This window comes from Lampetra planeri, chromosome 72 (assembly GCF_965212315.1).
Source record: "Lampetra planeri chromosome 72, kcLamPlan1.2.h2, whole genome shotgun sequence".
Lineage (NCBI taxonomy): Eukaryota > Metazoa > Chordata > Hyperoartia > Petromyzontiformes > Petromyzontidae > Lampetra > Lampetra planeri.
In genome coordinates this window covers 2,879,966-2,904,645 of record NC_136177.1, presented here as the reverse complement: position 1 = coordinate 2,904,645, position 24,680 = coordinate 2,879,966, and the positions used below count along the sequence as shown (strand labels likewise).

General features: G+C 49.2%; 1 protein-coding gene across 3 annotated transcripts; it reads left to right on the top strand.

Annotated features, from left to right (window-relative positions):
• Positions 1-1,786: 1,786 nt before the first annotated feature.
• On the top strand, positions 1,787-24,653 carry LOC144737700 (uncharacterized). Of its 3 annotated transcripts, XM_078620552.1 has the most exons (9): positions 1,787-2,075; positions 5,145-5,234; positions 6,203-6,274; positions 6,941-7,012; positions 8,127-8,216; positions 9,704-9,805; positions 12,291-12,392; positions 16,955-17,050; positions 19,437-24,653. In XM_078620552.1, the coding sequence occupies exons 2-9, from the start codon at positions 5,147-5,149 to the stop codon at positions 20,396-20,398; spliced, it is 1,584 nt and encodes a 527-aa protein (XP_078476678.1). In that variant the 5' UTR covers positions 1,787-2,075; positions 5,145-5,146; the 3' UTR covers positions 20,399-24,653. The 3 variants fall into 3 exon arrangements, with proteins under 3 accessions (XP_078476678.1, XP_078476680.1, XP_078476679.1); XM_078620554.1 differs by lacking the exon at positions 9,704-9,805; XM_078620553.1 differs by lacking the exon at positions 1,787-2,075 and having other exon boundaries at positions 5,145-5,565.
• The last annotated feature ends 27 nt before the right edge of the window (positions 24,654-24,680 follow it).

Sequence of the window (24,680 nt, the reverse complement as noted above, 5' to 3'; positions counted from 1 at the left end):
ATAATATGACCCTTATGGCGGGACCCCGGTGTAACAGGCCGTAGTATACCCACAGGCCGTAGTCTACCCGGGGTTAAAACGGCCTCGGCTAGATTATACCCGAGTATATTATGGCCTATGCCAATTTATACTCTGGGGTATATTATGGCCTAGGCCAAATTATGCCCCTCTAGGCCAAATCATACCCCCATGATAGTAATAGTGTTGAGCGATATACACATGAATCACTAAATTTTTCCAACATTATATTTAAAACTGTAAACACATAGACTTAGATTTCTTCAACCACAAAAACATTAATAATAACCCTAACCCTAAAAATGCTTCAATTGATCAAATTGAGATTCTTACTTCCATTTATACTCTTTTTAGATATCGACTGAAGTTCGTTGTCAGCTGTTCTCTGTATGGATAATTGCCTTTGAACTTTCACATGGGGCATATTCTGGCCTGGAGGGGTATGGTCTGGCCCAGTCTAGTTTAAACCCCCAGGTATAGTTTAGCCTAGGACACTTTATCCCCCCCGAGTATACTCCGGCCTGGGCCAAACTATACCCGGGTTTAATCGGAGCAGGGGTTATTTTAGCCTGTTACACCGGGGTCCCATAAGCCCCCGGCTCTCACATAAACTGCGTTGCGACGTCATTTTATGCCTGTTGAAGGCGAATGGTGTGGCAATCTGTTCATCTCGACGAGCTCTGCGCGATGCACTAATCAAAGTTTCGAAGTTTTGTTTGTGACTATGGCAATTTTGGCAACGACGGGTGCTTGGTGAGGAACGAGATGATTAATTTCTGGTGGGGTCGCCAAAATTAAATTAATTAATTACGATTTTAACTTCCGTTTATTCGGGACCCCGGGGTCCCGCGATAAGGTTCATATGATGCATTGCCTCTGAAAGTGATTGGCTATATACCATATACTGTGAGCATGTCTGTTTGCACGTTTCACCACAGGACCAGTTCAGATAACACTGGTCAACACACTTTTTCTGGCATAAGGTATTCCAACGGTTTTAATGTAATTTTGGGGTGCTGATTCCAAATCTGGCATCAGTTTTTGTCTATCACATCAGGTTTTTGAGATATCAAATATTGCATTTTCAATAAAAACTGCAAAAAAAAATATTAAATAAATGTGGATATCTACATAAAATGATATTATAAACACACTATCCTAAAAATACAGCACCATATTTTAACACTAAAGCAGTCATTGACTCGCAACAACTTGCAATCATAAGTGACAGAGTTAATTTCGGGTAAAATCAATGAAAATGGGGTATGCTGATAGCAGAGGTGGGACAAAGTCATTGTTATGCAAGTCCAAGTCGAGTCGCAAGTCATCAAATTCATGACTCGAGTCTGACTCGAGTCCAAGTCACATGACTCGAGTCCACATCTCATAGGTGGGACAAAGTCATTGTTATGCAAGTCCAAGTCGAGTCGCAAGTCATAAAATTCATGACTCGAGTCTGACTCGAGTCCAAGTCACATGACTCGAGTCCACACCTCTGGCTGATAGCATAAAATGAGATGTGATAGAGCAAATCTGAGATCAGATTTAGAATCAGCACCCTGAAATTAGTCTAGAACAGCTGCAAAAGTCCAGGCCATAAAAAAATATTTTTTTTGTTGACCAGTGTTATCGTCACCGGTGCCAGTGGCGGCCGTGAGCAGGGGCGGGGGGAGGGGAATCGACCTCGGGTCTTCTGCCCCCGCGGTTCGAGGCGGAGTGCAGCGCTAACCGCTGCGCCACCGCTCTCCCCGGGCCGCTTTGTGGCCACGCCCCTTTGTCGCCCACGTGGTTCTGGGGTTCCGGCTCGCACAAGAGTCCGAACCACAGCGAGCAGCAGCGTCGACATCGCTAACATCAACAACATCATCACTACCATCAACAACATCATCACTAACATCAACAACATCACTAACATCAACAACATCACAACATCATTAACATCAACAACATCACTACCAGCATCACTAACATCAACAACATCATCAACAACATCACTAACATCAACATCATCACTAACATCAATAACAGCAGCAGCGGCGCCAGCAGCGGCGTGAGCGGTGAGTGGCCGAGAGTTTACTCGCTTAGACAGCTTCCTGTGTGTTTGTGGATCTGTGTGTGTCTCTGATATCCTCTCCCCCCCCCCCCAATGTGTGCAGAGACTGCTGTATGTACAGTATTGCTCTTCATGGCCCTGTATGTACAGTATGGCTCTGTGTTGCCCTGTGTGTACAGTATTGCTATGTGTGTACAGTACTGCTCTGTGTGGCCACGTGTGTACAGTGTTGCTCTGTGTGGCTCTATGTACAGTATGGCTCTGTGTGGCCACGTGTGTACAGTATGGCCCTGTATGGCTCTATGTACAGTGTTTCTCTGTGTGGCCCTGTGTGTACAGTGTTGCTCTGTGTGGCCCTGTGTGTACAGTATGGCTCTGTATGGCCCTGTGTGTACAGTATTGCTCTGTGTGTACAGTACTGCTCTGTGTGGCCACGTGTGTACAGTGTTGCTCTGTGTGGCACTGTGTGTACAGTGTTGCTCTGTGTTGCACTGTGTGTACAGTTTTGCTCTGTGTGGCCACGTGTGTACAGTGTTGCTCTGTGTGGCGCTATGTACAGTATGGCTCTGTGTTTCCCTGTGTGTACAGTATTGCTATGTGTGTACAGTACTGCTCTGTGTGGCCACGTGTGTACAGTGTTGCTCTGTGTGGCTCTATGTACAGTATGGCTCTGTGTGGCCACGTGTGTACAGTGTTGCTCTGTGTGGCCCTGTGTGTACAGTATGGCTCTGTGTTGCCCTGTGTGTACAGTATTGCTCTATGTGTACAGTACTGCTCTGTGGCCACGTGTGTACAGTGTTGCTCTGTGTGGCTCTATGTACAGTATGGCTCTGTGTGGCCACGTGTGTACAGTATGGCGCTGTATGGCTCTATGTACAGTGTTTCTCTGTGTGGCCACGTGTGTACAGTGTTGCTCTGTGTGGCACTGTGTGTACAGTGTTGCTCTGTGTTGCACTGTGTGTACAGTTTTGCTCTGTGTGGCCACGTGTGTACAGTGTTGCTCTGTGGGGCCCTGTGTGTACAGTATGGCTCTGTGTTGCCCTGTGTGTACAGTGTTGCTCTGTGTGGCCCTGTGTGTACAGTACTGCTCTATGTGGTCCTGTGTGTACAGTATTGATCTGTATGGTTCTATGTACAGTATGGCTCTGTGTGGCCCTGTGTGTACAGTGGCTCTGTATGGCTCTATGTACAGTATGGCCCTGTGTACAGTATGGCTCTGTATGGCCCTGTATGTACAGTATGGCTCTGTATGGCTCTATGTACAGTATGGCTCTGTGTGACCCTGTGTGTACAGTGTTGCTCTGTGTGGCCCATTAAGACCCATAGTACAATAGGCTCTGACACATACAATTTAGCACAATACATAACCAAGCAAATACAGCCCTACTTCAACAGGACCTCTCATTGATCAAAAACTCAGAACACCTTATAAATATGATTAAATATATTCAGCTTAACCCTAAGGATAGTCTGATACATTTTTCTGTGACTTCTCTGTTCACAACGGTTCTGGTAAACGAATCAATTAAACTACTCAAAACTCCTATGACTAACACAGGTTTACCCAAAGATATCCCATGATAACCTGAGCACTGTCTAAAGAACACCTATTTCTTGTGGGAAGGTGATTTCTATAAACAAAAGAAACGAGCAGCAAAGGGCACTCCTTTGTCTCCTGATATTGTGTTTCTGTACATGGGAGACTTGGAAGCTAAAGCACTAGCTTCAACGACACTAAAACCCTCTTTGGTTTCGATATGTGGATGACACATTGGTGGTCTGGCCATACAGTAAAGATAACACTTAATTTATTAATCATCTTAACTCACGTAACCCATCCATCTAGTTCACCATGGAAGTAGAGGTTGATAAAACTAACGCACACCACGCCTATTTGAATGCGGTCACACCATCACCCCGCACAGAAATCCTCTTTCATCAAGACGCTCGTACAACGGGCTAAAAAAGTGTCAAATGGTGATGGTCTGAGGAGTGAAATTAAACATGTTGAATAAGTGCTGCATTTGAATGGTTACAAATCAACAGGGCACTGAATGCCAAAACCAAATCAAATAGCACAAATGTTGAAATTGATCAAGCAATTAAAACTATGAAAATACCGTACATTGCGGCAATGCTATGTTGGTCAGACGGGACGAATTAATTGTCAACAACAGAGACTAAAATAACATCACATAAATATTAAATACTCCCAATCACAACTGTCGGCAGTGGCAGAATACACGTGCCAACAAGGACACTCAATTGATTTTGATAATTTAGAGGTTTTGTGCAAAACTGGCTACTGCTGGCCAAGACTAATTTGGGAATCTATTGAAATTGAGAAAAACAAATATTCTAACTGTTCTCATTGCTACAAACTTATTGCTGATTGGAAGCATATTATCAAATAGACACTGTTTTACTGCATGCTTATACAGGTCACCATACATCGATGGTGATTAACTGTGAGCAACCAGTAACAGGTATTGCTTTTTATTTTACCCTAAAACGGCAGAATGTACATACATAATGTATATACATAATGTATATGCATAACGTGCATGTATAATGTACGTTGATTACAATATGAATAACCCGACCAATGTATATGAAGACATTAACCCCCCCTCTCCTCCCCCCTCTGGTCTTCGCACCTGATTGGCTCAATCAGGCTGTCGCCTGATGATTCCAGTGATAATTACTGGCGAAACGTCCTACTCAGATTGTAAATGTTGTGGGTTTGCTCTCCAACACACCGGTGTGGTGTACTAGTACCGAATTAGCATGTTCTGTTTACGTGACATACTTTACTAATTGGCTGTGTCAAGTAGTGGCGGGTTTAACAACACATTTATAATTACGCGATCTAACCCAAAAAAAACCTGTTATGGATATAGTAGTGCAGTATATATTAGTGTGGTGGAAAAAGCATCTGAAAGCACACCATGTACAATGACCGTCTTTGTTCGATGATAACCAAAAAGCCACTGCTGACAGCTACTGTTGAATGCAGGACTCTGTTGATGTGGTTCCCTGTCTCTCTCTCTTTCCCCCCCTGCCCCCCCCATAGCCATGGAGCCTGAGGCGTCGCTTAAACTGGAGGATGAGGGATGCCACGTGGGCGTGGAGACCTGGGCTGGCTTGAAGCTGGAGGTCGAAGGTAGTGGTGGAGGCTTCCAGTGGGCCTGGGGCCATGCTAGTCACCCCATCTCTTGCTGTAGTTCTTATCCTAGGAAGCAGCAGCACGTGTACAAAATTCTCTGGCATGTGTCATGACGGGTACTACAAGAAACCTTACCATCTCCGTCCGGTGCTCGCTGAGCTACATTGACTTGTGGTTGCGGAACGAATACATTATAAGGTCGCGCTCATTAGACACAGTGCTTGCCACAAATGAACCACAATATCTTGCTGATCTCATCAAGGGGCATAAACCATCATGCGAACTCCAGTCATACTTGCAGCAACTTTTGGCTGGCCATCAAACAAAGGTGATGACTGCATTGCACGCTTTTGAATGCACTTCTGCGGCCGTCTGGAATGCTCCTTCTGATGTTAGGAAGCTACTGGAGCTGTGCACTTTTGAATCATCATCTAGATTGAAAACTCAATCTAGATGTGCCACCGCGTAGCTTCACACATGGCATTGGGATGCTGCTGGATCCTTCTGGATGCCACCCACGCGCCTCAGTCTTTGTTCAGCCTGCATACGCATCTCACATGTTATCGTTATAGGAGAACAGACTGCACATATGTTCGCGTGTGCAGTGGGAGTGAGTTTCAGATGGCTGCCGGTGAAGCCACAGAGAAATGCCGCTTGGCCAGTACGGTCCTGGTTCTGGGCTCGATGAGCCATTTGTTAGATTAATGACTTTGTAGGATGCGGCGATTTTGCTGGGGTCAGTAGAGTACGGCTGATGTAGATGCAGAGCAACAATTACAATTTCACATTCATACTGCCGAGACAGGCAACCGCGTCAGGAGCAGCGGAGTGTATCGCTGTGTTGTCTCCTTCGTATTTGTGGATCAGAGGTTTCTCTGTGTGACACATGCCTCTGTGTCTGCACGACGTGTGCCTCCTTGTCTGCATGACGCGTGTCTGTGTGACGCATGCCTCCGTGTTGCCAGCTCCGGTTCTCGGAGCGGGTGACTGTAAACCGGAGATCGGTGACATCAGAGTGAAGATTGAACCGGACGATGGTGAGACGTCCACCACAACCACCACTACTGCCACAAACACCACCAACAACCACCACCGCAACCATCACAACTACCACAACCACCACCACAACTACTACAATCACAATCACCGCAACCAAAAGACAAAGATCCCCCGTCTAGCCTTAATAGATTGTTGGGGCAAGTGCTCTTGGCGAGCACATATGAAGGCCGGCACGGCACACGAGGGGGTGGGTGGCCAGCACCACACCCGACCGCCTTTGTCTCCCTAGTGGCGATGTTTGCACACTGCACCAGGTACTCATTTGAGGCTGAGTCGACCTAGGAGAGGCTCAGGACCCATTCAGACAATCTTCACCGGTGTTGGCCATGAGCGAGAATCACACTCAGGTCGCCGGGTTCATAGCACAACGCGCTAACCACTGCGCCACCGCTCCCCACTCAACCGCCACTACAACTACCACCACAACCACCACCACCTCTACAACCACCACCATTACAACCACTACCACAAACACCACCACAACGTATGTATATTGAACTTATTTTGCACCGTACATAACCACCACTACAACCACTACAACTATCACCACAACTACCACCACCGGAAAACAATTGTGAGATGTGAGACACTGTGTGTGACGCGTGCCTCCGTGTCTGTGTGACGGCCCAACTCCGTGTTGCCAGTGCCAGTTCTCAGAGCGGGTGACTTGAAGCAGGAGGTTGGCGACATCAGAGTGAAGATCGAACCGGACGATGGTGAGATGACCACCACAACCTCCACAACCACCGCAACTTCACTACTGCAGTTGTGCCAGGCTAGTTGCACTCTGAGGCCATGTGAAGTGTCAAAAGCTCGCTGACAGGAGGTCACGGGACAGACCCAGGTGCCATGGGTTGACTGACTGAGATGACTGGCTGATGCACCAGCTGTACCCCTTACTGTGACAACTTGCGGCGTTTTAACTGCCGGGCACTCCGCTCGTTGTTTTGAGCGTCGCTCCTCCGCCCTCTGTTACTGCTGGAGGGCGACTGCCTCCAACTGTCCAGTAGCATCCTTCACGCGCCTACTCCACAGAGGCCGATTTTGACACTGTTGGTACCACTCATTGACAAGTCCAATTGGCTTCCACATCCTTCTGGACCCCATTGGTCAATCTCTTCTCTAACCCATGCCATGCTTATTTAGCCTCATCTGTCCAGCCAAACATAAAATTATTAGGCATGCGGTGGCTGGGCATGTGGACTACATGACCCAGCCAATACCACCTTGCCTGCCTGAGTAGCTCACTGATGGGACTGTATCCAGATCTTTCAAGGATCTGTGAGCTCCTCACACAATCCAGGTTGGTTAAACCCTGGATCTTAGGCAGGCTTGCCTGAATGTTTTAAACCGGTTGTTCCTTTAAGAGGGCAACGCGTCTCACAAGCATAGAGAAGGGAGGGCATGACTGTGGCCGAGAAGACCGAAAGCTTTGTGCAGAGACGCTGCTGCTAAACCTGGAGTGTGCCACTAAGAGGTGTGGTCTTACCATCAGTCCCATTAAAACTAAACACCTGCTTGGGTATTTTTTGCCATCAAACACTCCACCCCCTCAGCTCCCCATTGGTGACGGAGCAGTTGTGGGGAAAGTGGAGCGTTTCCCATAGCTGGGCAGTGTGCTTATGACCAACTCTGGCTTGACAGCAGAGGTCTCACTCCAAATCAGTCGGGTGGCATTATCTATTCATCGGCTGCGTAATGCTATGTGGAAGTTACTTGGTCTGTCCCCACTACACCAAAACTATTACAATCACCACAACCACCACCACCACAACCAGCCGTGTGAGGATGAGGAGCTGTGAGAGAGGCGGGTTTCTGTCTCACTGTCAGGTGGGGAGGGTGAGGATGGACACTGGGCCTTCGCTCAGCCCTGCGCACAGCGGCTGGAGGTAGAGGTGATGATGGATGACCCCTTGAATGGTGAGAGTCCTGCTCACACCCCCATCCTCCTTCCTCCTCTTCTCATCTCAATGTCTCACTGCTCCCTCCGTCTTCACACGCACAATCTTGGTGGTCCTTTTTAAGTTTAACTTTTTTTAATTCGCGCTTATTCACCCAGTAATGCATTGGCCGAGCTCTCGTGCGTAATTCCCAATGGGAGGTTTTGGCCAACACCAGTTACGTTGTGAGCGCAAGCGTTTAATTGTAGAGTGGAGTGACTCCAGAGGAAACCCATGCACTCCATTCGCACTCTATTTTAAAACTATATATTTTTTTTACCAGGCAAGGCCCACTGAGCTATATAATAATATTAACCTCTTATACAAAGCGCCTTCCATATTGAATTATCTGAAAGCGCTGTACGTAAAAATAAAACTACACTCACAAGTATAGATACAATCTAAGCAAAATAGAAAGCTGATAACAATATCAATGACTACTCTCAAAATTGTAATAAAATAAAGAACTATAATAAAAGTGAATAATAATTTCAGAGTAATCCAATCAGCTCTTTTTCAAAAGTGATCTGCCCACAAATGATAGCTCAACCAAGTGGCTTCTCAATGTGTGGAAATTTATAGCAGCCAAATACTCCAAACGCATGTTGATATTGATTCTAAATGTGGAGGGAAAAAGCGGAGGACCCGGGGAAAACCCCACGGAACCACGGGGAGAGAGAGAGACACGCAAATTCCAAATATCCAGCAGCAGGCATCACCAGGGTCGGGATCGAACCCACGATATCCTGCGTAACAGGCGAGGTAGTTAACATCTCCTCGCCACAGCAGCTGGAGTAACTTCACAGGATCTCTAAAATCTGCTTGTTAAGCTGACGATGCCACGTCACATTGTACGGTCAAAACGCAATGAAGCATTGGCCAGGGCGACTCGCAAGATGGTAAGCGTGATGCTCTTGCTCCACTGCTCTCCAGTGAATGGGTAGTACCACCCTCTATGTCCACTGGGAAACTTGTCGGGGGCAAAAACGTACCCACGTAGGCCGTCGTGACCAATGTTATCCACCATGAAGGTTTTTTTTTTGGTTAGATCACGTAAATGTTAACGTGTCGTTAAACATGCCACCCGTCGACAGTCGATTCTGGCTAATCACCTGACGAAGCTGGTTGTTGTTGTAATCTCTTGCGAAACATCACGGTACCCAAATTCTAAATGTTGTAGTGGGTTTACTCTCCAACATAACCAGTGTGTACTAAAGTAGTCACTAATTGGCATGTTTTGTTTACGTCACGAACCTCACTGATTGGCTGTGTCGGGTGGTGGTGGCGGGTTTAACGACAACATTTATATTCACGGAAACTAACCCAATACAAAAAAAAGCCTTTTATTGCACAGACTCCAGCGCCGAGGCATCGTTGGCTTTCGTAAGCCCCCTGCTGCCGCTCCCTCTGGGGGTTCGCAGGAAGTCGCATTAAGCCTCTCCCATGCATGTTTGTATGTATGTGTAGTGTCATTGCTGGCTGTTGGACAGCAGCGGCAACTGTGGTGGACAGACAGTACACACGCCGGTGAGAGTGGGCACGGTGTGTTGGCAGAGAGGAGGAACCAAGGTAAGGGTCACAGTGGACCCCATCTGGAGGCCCCTGGAACCTGCTAGCGGGTTTGAGAAGGAAGGCACGGTCAGGGCGGAGCCAGGCCGTGCTGGTAGCATAAAAGGAGCCGAGAGCGGGGGCTCGAGGCTGACAGTTTTGGGAATGGACTCATCTTGTCGTTGCTGTCGTCTCGTCGCGGTCGTCGCTGAACGTCTCCGCTATATATTGTGCTACGAAGGATAGTAGTTGGCTATCTCATTCAGCGCCGTTAGTGTTACATGGCTAGTGTTGTGTACAGGCTAGGCTGAGCTACTGTGGAGAGTGTGCGGAGAAGACCGTGAAAGTTGTTAATAAAGTGACTCCTATAAACTCTATCTCTGAATTGTTGACACTACAACTGGTGTCAGGAGTGGCGTGGAAAATTAAATGGACATTAGGGTATAAGTAGCAATGTCGAAGTTATCCAGGAATAGGAACCCACCCATAGTGTCATCAGAGGACGAGGACGGCGAGACGGTCATCCCTCCGACGGACCCAGGACCCCGGTTACAAACCCCGTCGGCGCAGGAGCGGCGACTGCGGATTAGCGGGAGAGGAGTGCCGATCCTCTGGAGTCACGAGCCAAGGATGGGTGGCACGAAGTGGTTGGCCGCCTCGACCTGCTCCTCATGACCGTCGGCCAGCTGGTCGCGCAGCTTTCCAAGTCCGCGCCTGCCGTCCAGGGTGACGGCGAGTGGGCCACGGGGCTCGCCGGAGCTGCCGTCTGCAGCGGCGATTCCCGCGGCGGAGACCATGCAGCTGCCAGGTGCCATTTTGCCCGCAGAGGGCATGGCATGGCCGACGGGTATCTTTGGGGTGGGCCGCAGGGCGCCGCGTCCGGCGGCACTGCAATGAGCAACGTGTCGACTACGTAGGCTACCTCCTGTTCGGGAGTTCGTGGCGACGGGAGGCGATTGGACGGCGTTCCATCGTCACTTCGAAGCAGCTTGGGTGTCTGTCAGGTAGACGAAAGAGGAGGCCCTGCGGGCCCTACCAACATCCCTCGTCAGGGAGGGGCTGCGCCCTTTAGGCCATTTTTTTTGTTCCTCGGAGCCCCCAAGAAGTACAAGATCCTGCCCAAGGCGGGGGACCAGCGTCAAGGACCTGGTTCAAGTGAGCATTGTCCGGTAAAGCGGACTCTCCCTTGTACTGTCTGATTGGAGAAAAATGGCATGTAGGGGGTAATGGGCACTGAGAAGGGGTTGTGTGGTCCTGCGTGCTTTGTGTTGGTGGTGGTTGTTTTTGATGGGTTTTTTTTTGCATGCGCTGCACGCCGAGTGTCACAGCGTTTGTGTTGTCGGTTCGTGGGGGGCGTTGCGGTTGTGCTGTGTGGTTGCGCGCACGCCAACTTGCTCGGGTGGAGCTGTTGTTGGGTTGTTGATTCGCAGGGAGTATCATGACTGGTTTTGGTTGGTTGTGGGTTTTTTGGTGTTTTTGTCATGTTCCTCTGTTGTGGGAGAGTTTCTCTGGCTATCCACCCATTTGCTTTGCTGTATATCAGCCGGGACGGCTGGTTTTTTAAACAAGGGGGGGGATGTAGTATAATGGCGCCGGCTGTTAACAAGCCGCAGCAACTGTGGTGGACAGACAGTACACACGCCGGTGAGGGTGTGCACGGTGTGTTGGCAAGACGAGGAACTAGGGTAAGGGTCACAGAGGACCCCATCTGGAGGCCCCTGGAACCTGCTAGCCGGTTCAAGAAGGGAGGCATGGTCAGGGCAGAGTCAGGCCATGCTGGTAGCATAAGAGGAGCCGAGAGCGGAGCTCGAGGCTTCCGGTTTTGGGAATGGACTCATCTCGTCGTTACTGTCGTCTCGTCACCATCGTTGCTAAACGTCTCCATTATATATTGTGCTATGAAGGATAGTAGTTGGCTATCTCAGTCAGCGCCTTGAGTGTTAGACGGCTCATGTAATGTACAAGCTCGGCTGAGCTACTGTGGAGAGTGTGTGGACGAGACCGTGAAACTGTCTCTGAATCGTTGACACGACATATGCAATTTATCCCATATGTTTATTTGTATGTATGTTTGTTGTCTAACTGGTGTGAACCTGCCAGTTCTACTCAATTACTCTATTGTGGGATGGAAAAAGTGAAGAGCGAAATTTGATATTTTCTTTTATTGTTTACTTCCACACTAAAGTACTTTATATGCTCGTGTTATTTAGTTATGGATTTTCATGCTACGCATATGTTAATCATGAATCTTCTTCTTTCAAAACTGCAATCACCTCTCTACTGGACCGCTTACCCTGCACTTGTCACATGGCTTCTATAGCTACGTGGGCTGACGTCCAATCTCATAATATGAACGTGCATGCGTATGCAATCAATTATTTATTTTCATTGTGCATTTGGTGCTCTTGCTGTGTGAAAGTCATATGTCATAATGCTTCGCTAAATCTCTCTGCTAACCCCCTTCCTCCTCCATTCCCTCTCTGCTCTGCTGTCCCGGCGGCCGCAGCAGGTGCACACGACGTGAAGGTCGAGCGTGACTGTGAAGCAAGCTTGGAAACAAGGACGTTTGTGGACGTGGAGGTGGTGGTGGATCACATCGGCCGCTGCGGTGAGTTTGGGCATTCGTCTTCAGGTTCAGAGTGGCGGACGTCACAGAGATTCACAAGTCCAAAGTGAGATCTGGCACTCATTACACACAAAGTTCTTGCCACAAATGAACCATCGAACAAAGACAATTACTGCTTCGCGCGCTTTCAGATGCACTTATTTGGCTTTAACCGCGACGGGTGTACAAACTAACAATGGCGACCAATCTGTTTTCGTACGCACTGTGGCCTCTTAATTTCCACTACCTTGATGGGACCCCGCCATGGCTGGTGTAATTTAGGGGACGTGCCGAGTGGTACCTGCGGGCAATGCCTGCCTTCCGGCTGAATTATCTTTTGATGCTTCCCGCGCCTCCATCAATCGCTTAAGCGTAACCTGCATGGGTGTGGGCATGCTGGCCTTCCTTTTGCTTGAAGCCATGCCCAATTGAGCTTCCACAGGTCGGTTTCGTTCTCTCTCCCGTACATAAAATAAAATGGGGAGAATCCCGGTCGGCATGTGGGGCCATCCTGTATGTGACCAGAAAACGGGATGTGTAAATTCCAGTCTGACTGCGCGTCATTGACCACCTGGCACAGCATTCATGTTCGGGTCCTGGGCAGGCGTTCTACCATCCCATCTGTCTGAGGACGGTAGGGCAATTTTCCTACTTTTCTTTGTGCAGAGGGAGTCGCACACCTCCCGTAATAAATTCGATGGAGCGAACCTCGGGACAAACCGGCGATAATATGACGCATACCTGGGAAAGCTGCGCACCTCACCCACCAACTTGGGGGTTGGCCATTTGCGCATGCACGCCATTTTGTGGGGGTCGATGGCTATCCAGGATGCACTAACAATATGGCCCATATACCGCACAGATGTTTGCAAGATGTGGCACTTATGCGGTTTGAATTTAAGATTGGCCGCCCACACTCTAACAAACACCGACCGTAATTGCAGCAAGTGCTCTTTGAACGTGCGTCCGAACACGACGACATTACCCAGATAAATGAGGCACGAATCCCATTGCAGACCTGCCAAAACCAATTCCATCAAACGTTGAGACGTGGCTGGAGCCGAATGCAGCCCCATAGGGAGGCAGTTAAATTGGAACAACCCTTGGGGCGTCTGGAATGCGGTGTTAGTTTTGGATTCCTCGTCTAGGGGCAGCTGCCAGAACCTTGATAAATCGACGGTGGAGAAGAACCAGGCACCAGACAACGCATCTGGGGAATCGTCCAGCCGAGGGAGTGGATATGCGTTTGCGACGGAAAAAAAATTCAGATTCTGGAAAACTAAGCAAAAGCGTAGGTTCCCGTCCCGTTTTTTAACCAATACAATGGGAGTCCCCCATGGGCTGCTAGAGGGAGAGATAATGTCTGCAGCCAACATCTCGTCAATTGTCTGTTGGACATGGTCCTTCTCCTTGGGGCTCATCCTATATGAATTCTGTTATTGGGGCTCCAATAACGAAGTGCGGGCAATGTCAAATGTCCCCTGGCTAAACATCTGCAAACTCCTGCAAATCTCAATTTTCGGAGCACAATTTGTGAATCCATGTCTCATCCGACTCGCCTTCCCATTCCACCATGCCAATGACCTCCTCTGCAGTAGTGTCAGTTTCCTCGCAACGTGCAGCAGTTGCATGGGCCAAAACTGTGCTGGCTTGGACTACAGCTGCCCACAGCTCAGCATTTAGCACCTGTAAAAAGGGATCTTTGTCCATTCTGACAATGGTACCCCCTCCTCTGGATTTGCCAATTCCAGATGCTTCCTGAGCCGTAAGGGCACCAGCATTTGTGCGCCTGGCGGGATCGTAAAAGATTCCTTCACAAGGGCCTGGACCGTGGCGTTAGCCGCTGCCAGCCTAGTAGGGGATTGCAAAAAGGCCAATCGCTATCCCAACGCACCCTTGGTCTATAAGGATTTTGAGGGGCATCCACCCTAAAAAATCGGTGCCCAGAAGACACGGCACAGCCAACGACTTGGAGACCAACACCAGCCCGGTTAACTCGATTTCCCCTTTCCGGACCTTCGCCACTATCTTTCTCAAAATCCTCAAACTTCCACCGTTGGCGGCAACACAAGCTCTCGCGACCGGGCTGAGACAATGGGTTCCCGGCTGCAACAAATTGTAAATGAGTTCGGAAATGATGGTAGCCGAAGCTCCTCTATCGACCAGAGCCCTTATGTCTACCCCCTGGATAAACCCCACCACTGTGGACGAACCCGCCACAGCTGCTACGACTCGGAACGCCAATTGATCCCATTGCTTGCCAGAATTTGGCCATCCGTCCGACGCCCGAGTCCGCCGTCCACGCGCCGCGAGAAGATGAGGAATGACGATGGCGGAGCCAGAGGACGTTGAAGGCGAAGTTGCTGCTTCGGTGCTGTTCCGGCACCATTTGGCGATGTGGCCCGGCTGGCTGCACTTGTAGCAGGTGGTAGCGGATCTCCAAGCCGGAAGAGGGTCCCGCTCTTGCCTACGCCTCTCTGGCTACCGTCCCTTGGACAACTCTCCCGCGTGGGCCCCGGCTGAATGAAGCATAGGCCTTGATTTGAATCTTTCATGACTGCAGGAATCCATACTCTTTGGTTCTTTTGGTAAAGTCACATAGGTAGAAAAATAATATATCACGACATTTCGATCGCAACACAAGCGTTCGTCCTCAGCCAGAACCATCGATGTATCGATGTATCGATGGTTCTGGCTGTGTGATGGGCATTCTTTATGTCTCACTGGCGCGGGGGTTCTCATGCATGGATGCGATTGCCTCACAGCGCAGTTGGCAGCGCCACAGCTTGTGTTACACATAGACGTGACATTAACTTGCTAATCCCCCTAATCTCCCTGCCTAATCTCCCCCATCAACATAGTGCTAATCTCCCATTAACACTGCTGTTGTGCGCATATGCAGGGGGGATACTCTTATACGGAAACGGAAGCTCATTTCATGCTAATCTTTCTCCCAAATTTCTCTCTCCTTAATCTCCTCCATTAACACAACTGACGTGCTTGTGTCCGGGGATGGAATTCCTTTCCAGCTCAGACCCCGCTTGCTTTCCCATCGCCACATAAATAACCTCTTGTTGTAACATCTCTCTCGCTGGTTCATCAGTTTCACTGCTGGATATTTTTATCCGCCTGAAGACGACCGCTTGTATTGCGATCGAAACGTCGTGATATATTTATTTTTTTCTACCTACGTGACTTTACCGAAAGAACCAAAGAGTAAGCATAGGCCTGTTCCAGCTCCCGCGGTGCAGGCCCCTCTGGTTCCTCGGGCTCCCCCACGCAAGCAGCCATCTTGGGCCACTACCGCAGCTTAAGGTGCACCTGAATACACCGGGCCACCTTCAGGGAAAACAACTCATCCTTCGTGATGGAGAGGGCGACGCCCAACTATTGCGCCAGTGACGGCAACCTGTCCAGCGCCAGGGAGTCGAGCGCCGCCCGGTTTGTGTGTGGGTAAGCTGCTTGGCCCAAGGCTAGCAGCGCGCTGTGGACGAGGAGAGGCGTCTCGACCTCCCCTCTCTTCCGCAGCAAAAACCTTCTGCGCATGTTGAACGGTGGGTCAAAAATGCCGGTCATTTGGACATACGCCCGAGGTAGAGTCCTATCCTCCTCCAAAATAGCCTTAGACGCCACCAGGAAGTCATAATCCAGGGCCGTCAGCAGAGCCCGCAACGCCTCCCCCTCCAACCAGCCGACCGACAAGTATGCCGCTTCAAAACAACATTGAAACACCGTCCAGTCGCCCCCCGCCGCTACAAAATCACGGACGGGAGGCAACCGCCTGTGCTGGAAGAGCGCTTCCATGAGCGCCGCCGGGGGCAACTCGATTTTCTCGCCGACTGGCTCCGACAAGATGGCGGTGCGTAATGGCGGGAAACTCGAGCTCGGTACCGCGGCGGCAGTAGGTGCTCGGGTTGCTTGAAGTTCCTGCGCCACGGCTCTTCCGGCGGGCGCAGCCGTGGCAAGCTGGACAACCAGCTGCGCAGCGGCTGACAGCAGCTGACCAAGACGCCCGGTGAGCACCTGCCAGCTTTCCTCGACAGGCAGCTGTGAGGGACTGGAGCTGCTCCTGTTGCTCCGACGACACTACAGGTGGGTTTTTCCTCTTTGCCTTTGACATGAAGACACTTCTGGAACCAAATGTAGTCATGCAATCGGAGACAGTAGTAGTTGGAGGCACCTTTTTTTCTTACACACGGTGGGGACTCCACACACCCTACATTGGTGCACACTATATATATATACACTTTCAGACACACACACAACCGTCTATCGTCGGCTGTACCTAACTAGCTAGAACAGTTGGCAGGCTCTCTAGCTAGTAGCGTCGGCGATGGTGAAGACGGCGGCGACGATGGTGTCGAGACGACAGCACGGCGAGATGTTTTATCCCCTGTATATACTGTCGTCCCTTAACGTGTGTACTACCGTACCTTGTAGTTACACTTTTTAGACAGCCAGCGCTATTGCGCTACACATGCATACGAAGTACCCACCTAAAATCACCTGCCCCGCCCCCATCCCACTGTGTGCCCCTCCCCTTTGCATCCACGCCCCGGCCCCAGGAGGTGACGTGAAGGTGAAGCGCGATGACGGAGAGGCAGACGTGAGCACGAAGGCAAGGATGGATGTTGGGGCACCGGTGGATGACAATGGCCATGGTGAGTTTGGGCAGTCGTCGATTGGGATCCAATTCACGGAGGTCAAAAAGGTTGCTTACTACAAAACGCGTGCAAAACTCCCTAGCACGTGTCATGATGGGTCCTGCAAGATCTGACCATGTCCGTGCGGTGCTCGCTGAGCTGCATTGGCTACTGGTTGTCCAGGAGCTTAAGCCATCATACAAAGTCCTGTCATCCTCGCAGCAGCGGCTTTTGGCTAGCCATGGAACAAAGACGGTCACCGCATTGCGTGGCACTTTCAGATGTGCTGCTTCTGCGGGCATCTGGAACGTTCTTCCTTCGCATATTACAAAGCCGCTGAAGCTATGCACTTAAGTCATCATTTAGATTAACAAACTCTTTTCTCCATAATAGAGTTGACTTTTTTTTTTATTCGATCGCTTATATATATAAATGTCGTTAAAACCCGCCACCACCCGACACAGCCAACTAGTAAGGGTTGTCACGTAAACAGAACATGTCAATTCGTGACTAGTACAGCACACCGGTCTGTTCGAGAGCCAAGCTACAACATTTACAATCTGAGTACGACGTTTCGCCAGTAATTACAACTAGCTTCATCAGGCGACGGCCAGATTTGTGGAGAAGTCCACTTGTTTCATTCCTTATATAGAGGCGTAGATGTGGTGAACCACACTTCTGCGCTCTTGCGCAAAGTGGGGGGGGGGGATCAATGAGTCAGCGTACATTATGCATGCGCATTATGCGAACCCTTTGATCTTGTCCTTCCTGTCCATTGTGTGTATTAAAAAAGCCGTACCAACGTTAATCCCTATTGAAGTATGGTGGACTGTATAGGCATGCATTTAAACAATATATTATTTGATGATTCGCTTCCATTCAGCACTAAGTCGGTAGCACCACATCTACGCCTCTATATAAGTGTAATGACAGACTGACACCTGCTGGCCGGAAAGGGAATGACGGGTACGGGCATGGTTACGTACCAACCAATCAGAGAAGGAGGTGTATCTGGGGCAAAGGTAATAGGTGGGGCTCGCCGAGATATTCCGGGAACCTGCTCGAAGGTTCCACGAGAGGGCATCGCCTCGAGAGATGTAAAGGGGAGTGGACCTGGGGCTCGGGGCTCGTGTGTGGGGTTTTGGGTCTAGGCTGCGTCGCTGCTCACCGACATCTCTCTCCGTCGTCCGGCCACGTGGAAGATCTCCTGTGTGTTTTCCATCGCCGTCATCGTCAGCGGTGTCGCCGAGTGAGGACGATGGGACCATGCCGAGTGATCGGCTGTGTGTAGCCAGTAGAGACGTTAAAATCGAGTGTTTTACTCAGTGTGAGGAAGAATAAGTGTTGGCCTGTGTTGTGCCAGTGTGAGTAATATAAGAAGTACACTCTACACGACGTGTCACGGAAGTCGCTCATTACAAAAGGAACGAAACAGGTGGACTTCTCAACAAATCTGGCTGTCGCCTGATCAAGCTAGTTGTAATTTCTGGCGAAACGTCGTACTCAGATGTAAATGTTGTGGCTTGGCTCTCCAACGCATTGTACTAGTAACGAATTGGCATGTTCTGTTTATGTGACAACCCTTACTAGTTTGCTCTGTTGGATCGTGGATAGTTTTAATGACACATATTTACACGATGTAATCCAAAAAAACCTCTTATGGATGATATTGGTCGCGAAAGTCTATGTGTTAAACAAACTCTTTTCTTTAGAACTGCTTTTTGTGTTTAGTTTGTCCTTCCCCTGTACCTCCGATGCACGGTTGGCTGTGTAAGGTGCAGAATCATTTAAACACACACACATACAACAACACACACACATACAATGATAATATAATAACCGTGCTGCACAGGATCCTGTCAGTGGTCTAAAGTAAGATTTGACTGGGCGGCTTCCTTTATGTCCTGAAAACAAAAATGTCGAAAGTCATGTGTGTAAATTACAAACCCATGTCTTATGCGTGGAGTGGGGGAGGGGAACAGGGGCATCCCCTTGCAAACTGTGCGCTTTTCCATTCTTAATCAACTCCATCTGTATCGATTCAAAATTCCAGAAAAAACTCATCAAAGTTATTTAGATCAGCCACTCGGTTGTGTATTGTTTTACTCTTAGCTGGTTATTTGAACAGTTTTAAAACAAAGTGATTATAAACATTTATTTTTTACTTAAACTAAAGTCAAAACTAAACTATTTTTTTATTTCACCACGTAAGGCCCACTGAGCTATGTAGCTCTTTTTCAGACTCGACCTGGCCACAAATTATAGCTCAACGAAGCGACTTTTCACGTGCAAATTTATAGCAGCCAAATACTCTAAACTCATGTTGCTTAACGTAGACGAAAAATTTGAAGACCCGGAGAAAAATCCATCTTGCCACTGGTTCCCCACTACCACTTCTCACCAGGTCGACCTCCTCCAACGGCGTGCGAGACGGAGTCAGGCACTCGCGTGGTCTCCGGGAGCGAGCGGAGGCCGGTGCTGCGCCCGTGCTCCGTGGTGCTGCGACTGCTGCGCACCGACGAAGGCCGCCGCACCGCGCCGCGCCCTCGTGGCGGCGCCGACGACATCATGGCCACGCATGCTTGCGACCGCTGTCCGTACCGCGCGCGGAAGCGCCGGCAGCTCGTGGCGCACCTGCTTTCCCACACGGGCGAGAAGCCCTTCAAGTGTGCCGTGTGCAGCAAGTCGTTTGCAAGCCTCAGCAATGTCAGGAAGCACCACGACACCGTCCACCTCGACCTGAGACCGTTCAAGTGCCCGCGTTGCGGCAAGTGCTTTACCTCCCGGACGTTCCTGCGGATGCACATGCTCAGGCACACGGGGGAGCGGCCTCATGAGTGCGCGCGCTGCGGCAAGCTGTTCCGGCACAAGTCCTCGCTGACTGTCCATAAGCGCACGCACACGGGCGAGAAGCCCTTTGGGTGCGCCCAGTGTGGCAAGATGTTCTCCCGGCGGCACCACCTCCGCCACCACGAGCTCACCCACACGGGTGAGAAGCCTTGCAAGTGCACATACTGCGGCCGCACGTTCTCCCACGCACACAACCTCAAAACCCACATGCGCCTCCACACGGGGGAGAGGCCACACGCCTGCTCGTTCTGCAAGAAGACGTTTACCGAGACGGGCACCTTGAAGAAGCATCTGCGCGTCCATACGGGCGAGAAGCCCTTTCGCTGTTCGGAGTGCGGAAAGACGTTCGCGCTGGCGACCAGCCGCAATGTGCACGTGCGCAAGCACACAGGCGAGAAGCCCTACGGCTGCCCCGACTGCGACCGCGCGTTCACCACGTGCAGCGCAATGAGGAGCCACCAGCGGAAGATGCACAACAGGACGGGGGGAGCACCACGCGTGTGCTCAGTGCGGTAGGAAGTTAACATGCCTGGGCCACCTCAACATGCATGAGCGCAGCCAGGAGCGGAACAAGAAGTGCCACTGCCCATGACAGAAGAGCTGAGGTCGCGGTGCAGGGCGGCCGGTTTAGCGCTGCGCTTGGCCAGCTCACAGAGCCGTGGCACATCCACGATCTGTTCACACTAACGTGCGGTCCCCATTGATATCGTCACTTGTGTATGACATTAATTACATTCCCTAAAATAATAAATGAATCGCACCTGCGGCAGATAGACCGTAGGAGTCCACTGCACAATTATTCATTTTTCTTGGTTCTTTCGGTAAAGTCACGTAGACTTTACGGAAAGAACCAAGAATATGAATCCCTGTGGTCACAAAAGCTTTAAATCGAAATTAGATTTTTCATTTGTTTCCACTTTCCTCTGTCTTGTGCCAATATGCTGAAGTCGTGCCACATATTTCTGGCACCAATCTCTTAGGTGTCGTCAAGCCATTCTGTATCAGGTCTTCCTCTCTTTCCTCTTCCTTCCATTTTTCTGAACAGCACATTTAAAATGTTCCTGTTGCCCATCCTATATGTCCAAATAGTGCCAGTTTCCTTCTCATCACTGCCTGCATCATCAGGTCGGCTTCTTCTATGTGCATCCTTTTTCTTACTTCAACGTTGGCCACTCTTTGGGTCCAGCTTACATGCTGTTTCCTTCTGTAGCGATATATTTCAAATGCCAATGTCTCAACAATAGCATAATATTAACTATATCCATAAGGGAGGAAAACAAGTGAGAAGAAACCGGGGAGAGGAAGACTGAGGGGACAAGGTAGGGGACTACCGAATATAATGGAGAGACACTTCTACAGCAGAGCAGTTTCCTCAACAGACAGGAGGTTGGGTTCAGAGAAAGAGGAAAAGACCAAAGGCCTTGTCAACTGGGGTCGACTGGAGTAGCCGCACCACACGGGTGCCTGAATAAACTCACGACGCAGTCCTTAAAGAGCCGCATGCGGCTCCCGAGCCACAGGCTCCCGACCCATGCCCTAGCCACACTGCTCGCTAGAGCCATCTTAGCACGGTCCTCATGGATAGGGAGGAGGAAATCCTCGACGACTCCGGTAGGGATCGAGGACTGATTGCCTTCGTTTAAGGGCTGTTGCCCCCTCCCCACTGATCCATCATCCTCCTGCGTTTGGTTCGTTCATTCGTGTTTGATTTTGTGTGTTGTGCTAGGCATCACACACACAATACAAAGACAAATATCCCCTGTATAACGTGAACAGATTGTTGGAGCAAGTGCTGTTTAGGGAGCAGCACCTATGAAGGGCCTGCATGGCATACGAGAGGGTGGTGTCCAACACCACGCCCGGTCGCCACTGGGCAGTCGACCTAGGGCAGGATACCCAAGACTGGTTAAGATCATCACCGGTGTTGGCCGTGAGTGGGAATTGAACTCAAGTCGCCGGGTTCGTATCACAGCACGCAAACTGCTACACCACTGCTCCCCCACACTCTGTCACTGACAACACCTCCCTCCTACCTGCCCCACCAGTCACACCCTCGCTCAATCAACACGCAGTCGCCGATTACTACCCCATGAGTCACCGAACCTCCACGACACTCTACACCCTCACTCATTTGCCTCCCCCAACATTCCGTTGTGTCTCTTCCACTTAATCAGAATGTCCTTATACTAGAGGGGAGAAATCCGATGAGCTGTAAAGCTCTCTTTCACAGATGTCCAGTAGGGGCACGGGGTCAGAAAATTACAACAACAGTACACACAAACACGATAGGAGTGCAAAGTATAGGAAAGGGAATCAAATCACTTAAAAAATAAACCATTTGTATTTTTTTTTTACTAAAGCGACCTGACAAATGATAGCTCAACGAAGTGGCTTATCATCATGTGGACATTTGCAGCAGCAGCCAAATATATTTACATAATCTAAACGCACGTTTCATTCTATAATGTGATAACGTTCACCCCCAGTGTGGGACCGTGAAGGTGTTATTCCCCTACGTGTTACCCCTAAAAGTTATCCCTCGTGATGCCCATCACGTTACCACACCCAGCACCATACGCTGCGCCTTACGACGTTTATTTGTATCAATAAAAAACTTCCGGTAAACAATGGTAATCCGTAAAAGAGCTTAAAATGTAATTCTCATCAGACCCCATGGTGTATTATGTACTTTACATTCAACTTGTTTCGTACCGTACCTAGCCAACCGTCATAATCGGAGGTGTGGCGGAAGAACAACAGACAATCTTGATTTCAAGCTTTCGTGAGTGCAGGAATCCATACTCTTTGGTTCTTTCGGGAAAGTCACGTAGGTGTAAAATAAAAAAAATCACGACGTTTCAGGCGCAACAATTGGGGCGTCCATCAAAGCAAGCTTTCCCACCTGATGATGGACGCTTGATGGACGCTTGTGTTGCGCCCGAAACGTCGTTATTTTTTTTATTTATACCTACGTGACTTTACCGAAAGAACCAAAGAGTATACAAACACAGGCAGTTCTAAATAAATAAGTTCCCAATTTCGATGAGTTTCAGGGCAATGAATGGCTGTAAAGTAAAACATGCTTTTAGATTATTTATCCGCAACTATACATTTGCACAAGGCCATAATTATACTATATATTGGGGGGACACATGCACAAAATGTCCCCCCCCCAATATATTGCTCAAAAAATTGTTATTGCGATGCTATGTAAATAAAAACACAATTTGCTAAACCTTGGCCACAATATCTGGACGTGTCTTCATGTAAATAAATGCATAGATTTCTGTTTATATGATTGTGGTTATGGTTGTACTTTATTAATCCCTAATCTCTGCCATTACATACAATGAAACAAGAAATGGTTAAAAAATGTAAACACAGCAATGTAATACAATACACTATTAGATATTGTAAAAAAATAAATAAAAAGTCCATCCCATGTGTTAGTGAATTTTTTTTTATTTCAGGCAGGAGATGAGTTTTCAAATGTAGATATTTTTCTGGGTTGGGACCCCCAGACCCCCTGGAAAAAAATAATAAAAATGTGTATTTAATAGTTGTGTTTGAATCCTACTTCTGACACTGATTCTACCCTGCCATGTATGTTGAACTTCTTTCACACCGTACGTAGCCAACCGTGCTAATGGGAGGTGCGGTAAACAACACTGACCACCACACCGCCAACACTCACGCTGACTTTGGCAGATATGATTTTACGTTACAATTGTGCTGGACAAAACTGCCGAGAGATATATCATCCAGCGTATAAGAATTCCTGTGGCGTCAAAGAAAAGTTATTTCTCTTTGCTCAGATGAGCATCGAGGCATTGCCGCCCATCTCCCGTTGACAGCCCTGCAGAGCCAGCGGTGGAAAATCCACATTCCTATGGCGGGTGGAAGTGAGGGGGGGATTCTCCTACACAAGAGGACGACCACTGCCGATGCCTCCCTCAAAGTGGTACTCGGAATCATATCTATTTCTACTGGGTGAATCCGATGAGCTATAAAGCTATTTTTCACATGTCCAGGAGTTCACATGTTCCGGAGGGAGGGCTGATGATGGGCTGCGTCAACCTCGCAATCAGAAGTAGTTGAACTTGCAACCCTCCCGATGCGTGAGCCGCCCTGAGTGAGTCCGGTGGACCGGCAGTGCCGGGTCGGTGAGTGGGTGGGTGAGTGGGTGGATGAGTGGGTGGGTGGGTGGACAGGCGAGGCCGGTGGGTGGGTGAGTGAGTGGGTGGGTGAGATTGAGTGGGTGGACCGGCAGGGCCGGGTGGGTGAGTGAGTGGACTGGCGGGGCCCTGGACATTAACCCGCCCACGGATGACCTCACCACTGTAATTGCTTTCACAACACGCGGCGTGTCTCCTGTCTGCCCTGGGAACGAGTTTGGTGTCACAATGAACGGGGAACCCCCCCCCCCCCAATCATCATCACTCGGGACTAATATTGTTAAATTAACCACGAATTATTTTGATTATTTTGCTGCTATAAATTATCCACGTGATAAGCCACTTTGCTGAGCTATCATTTGTATCCATTTCGCTTTGAAAAATAAGTTCACATTTTAGTGGCCTTTACCTGGTAAGTTAAAAAAATATAGTTTTATATTTTTGAGTGATTTGTTTACCTTTCCTATATTTTTTACTCCGATCGTGTTTATGTTTTTTGTAACTTTCTGACCGTGCCCCGACTGGACATCCGTGAAAAAGAGCTTTATAGCTGATCGGATTCGTCCTGCAGTATAAATAAACATTCTGATTCTGAATTCCCTGAAGTGTTGCGTGCTGTGCTT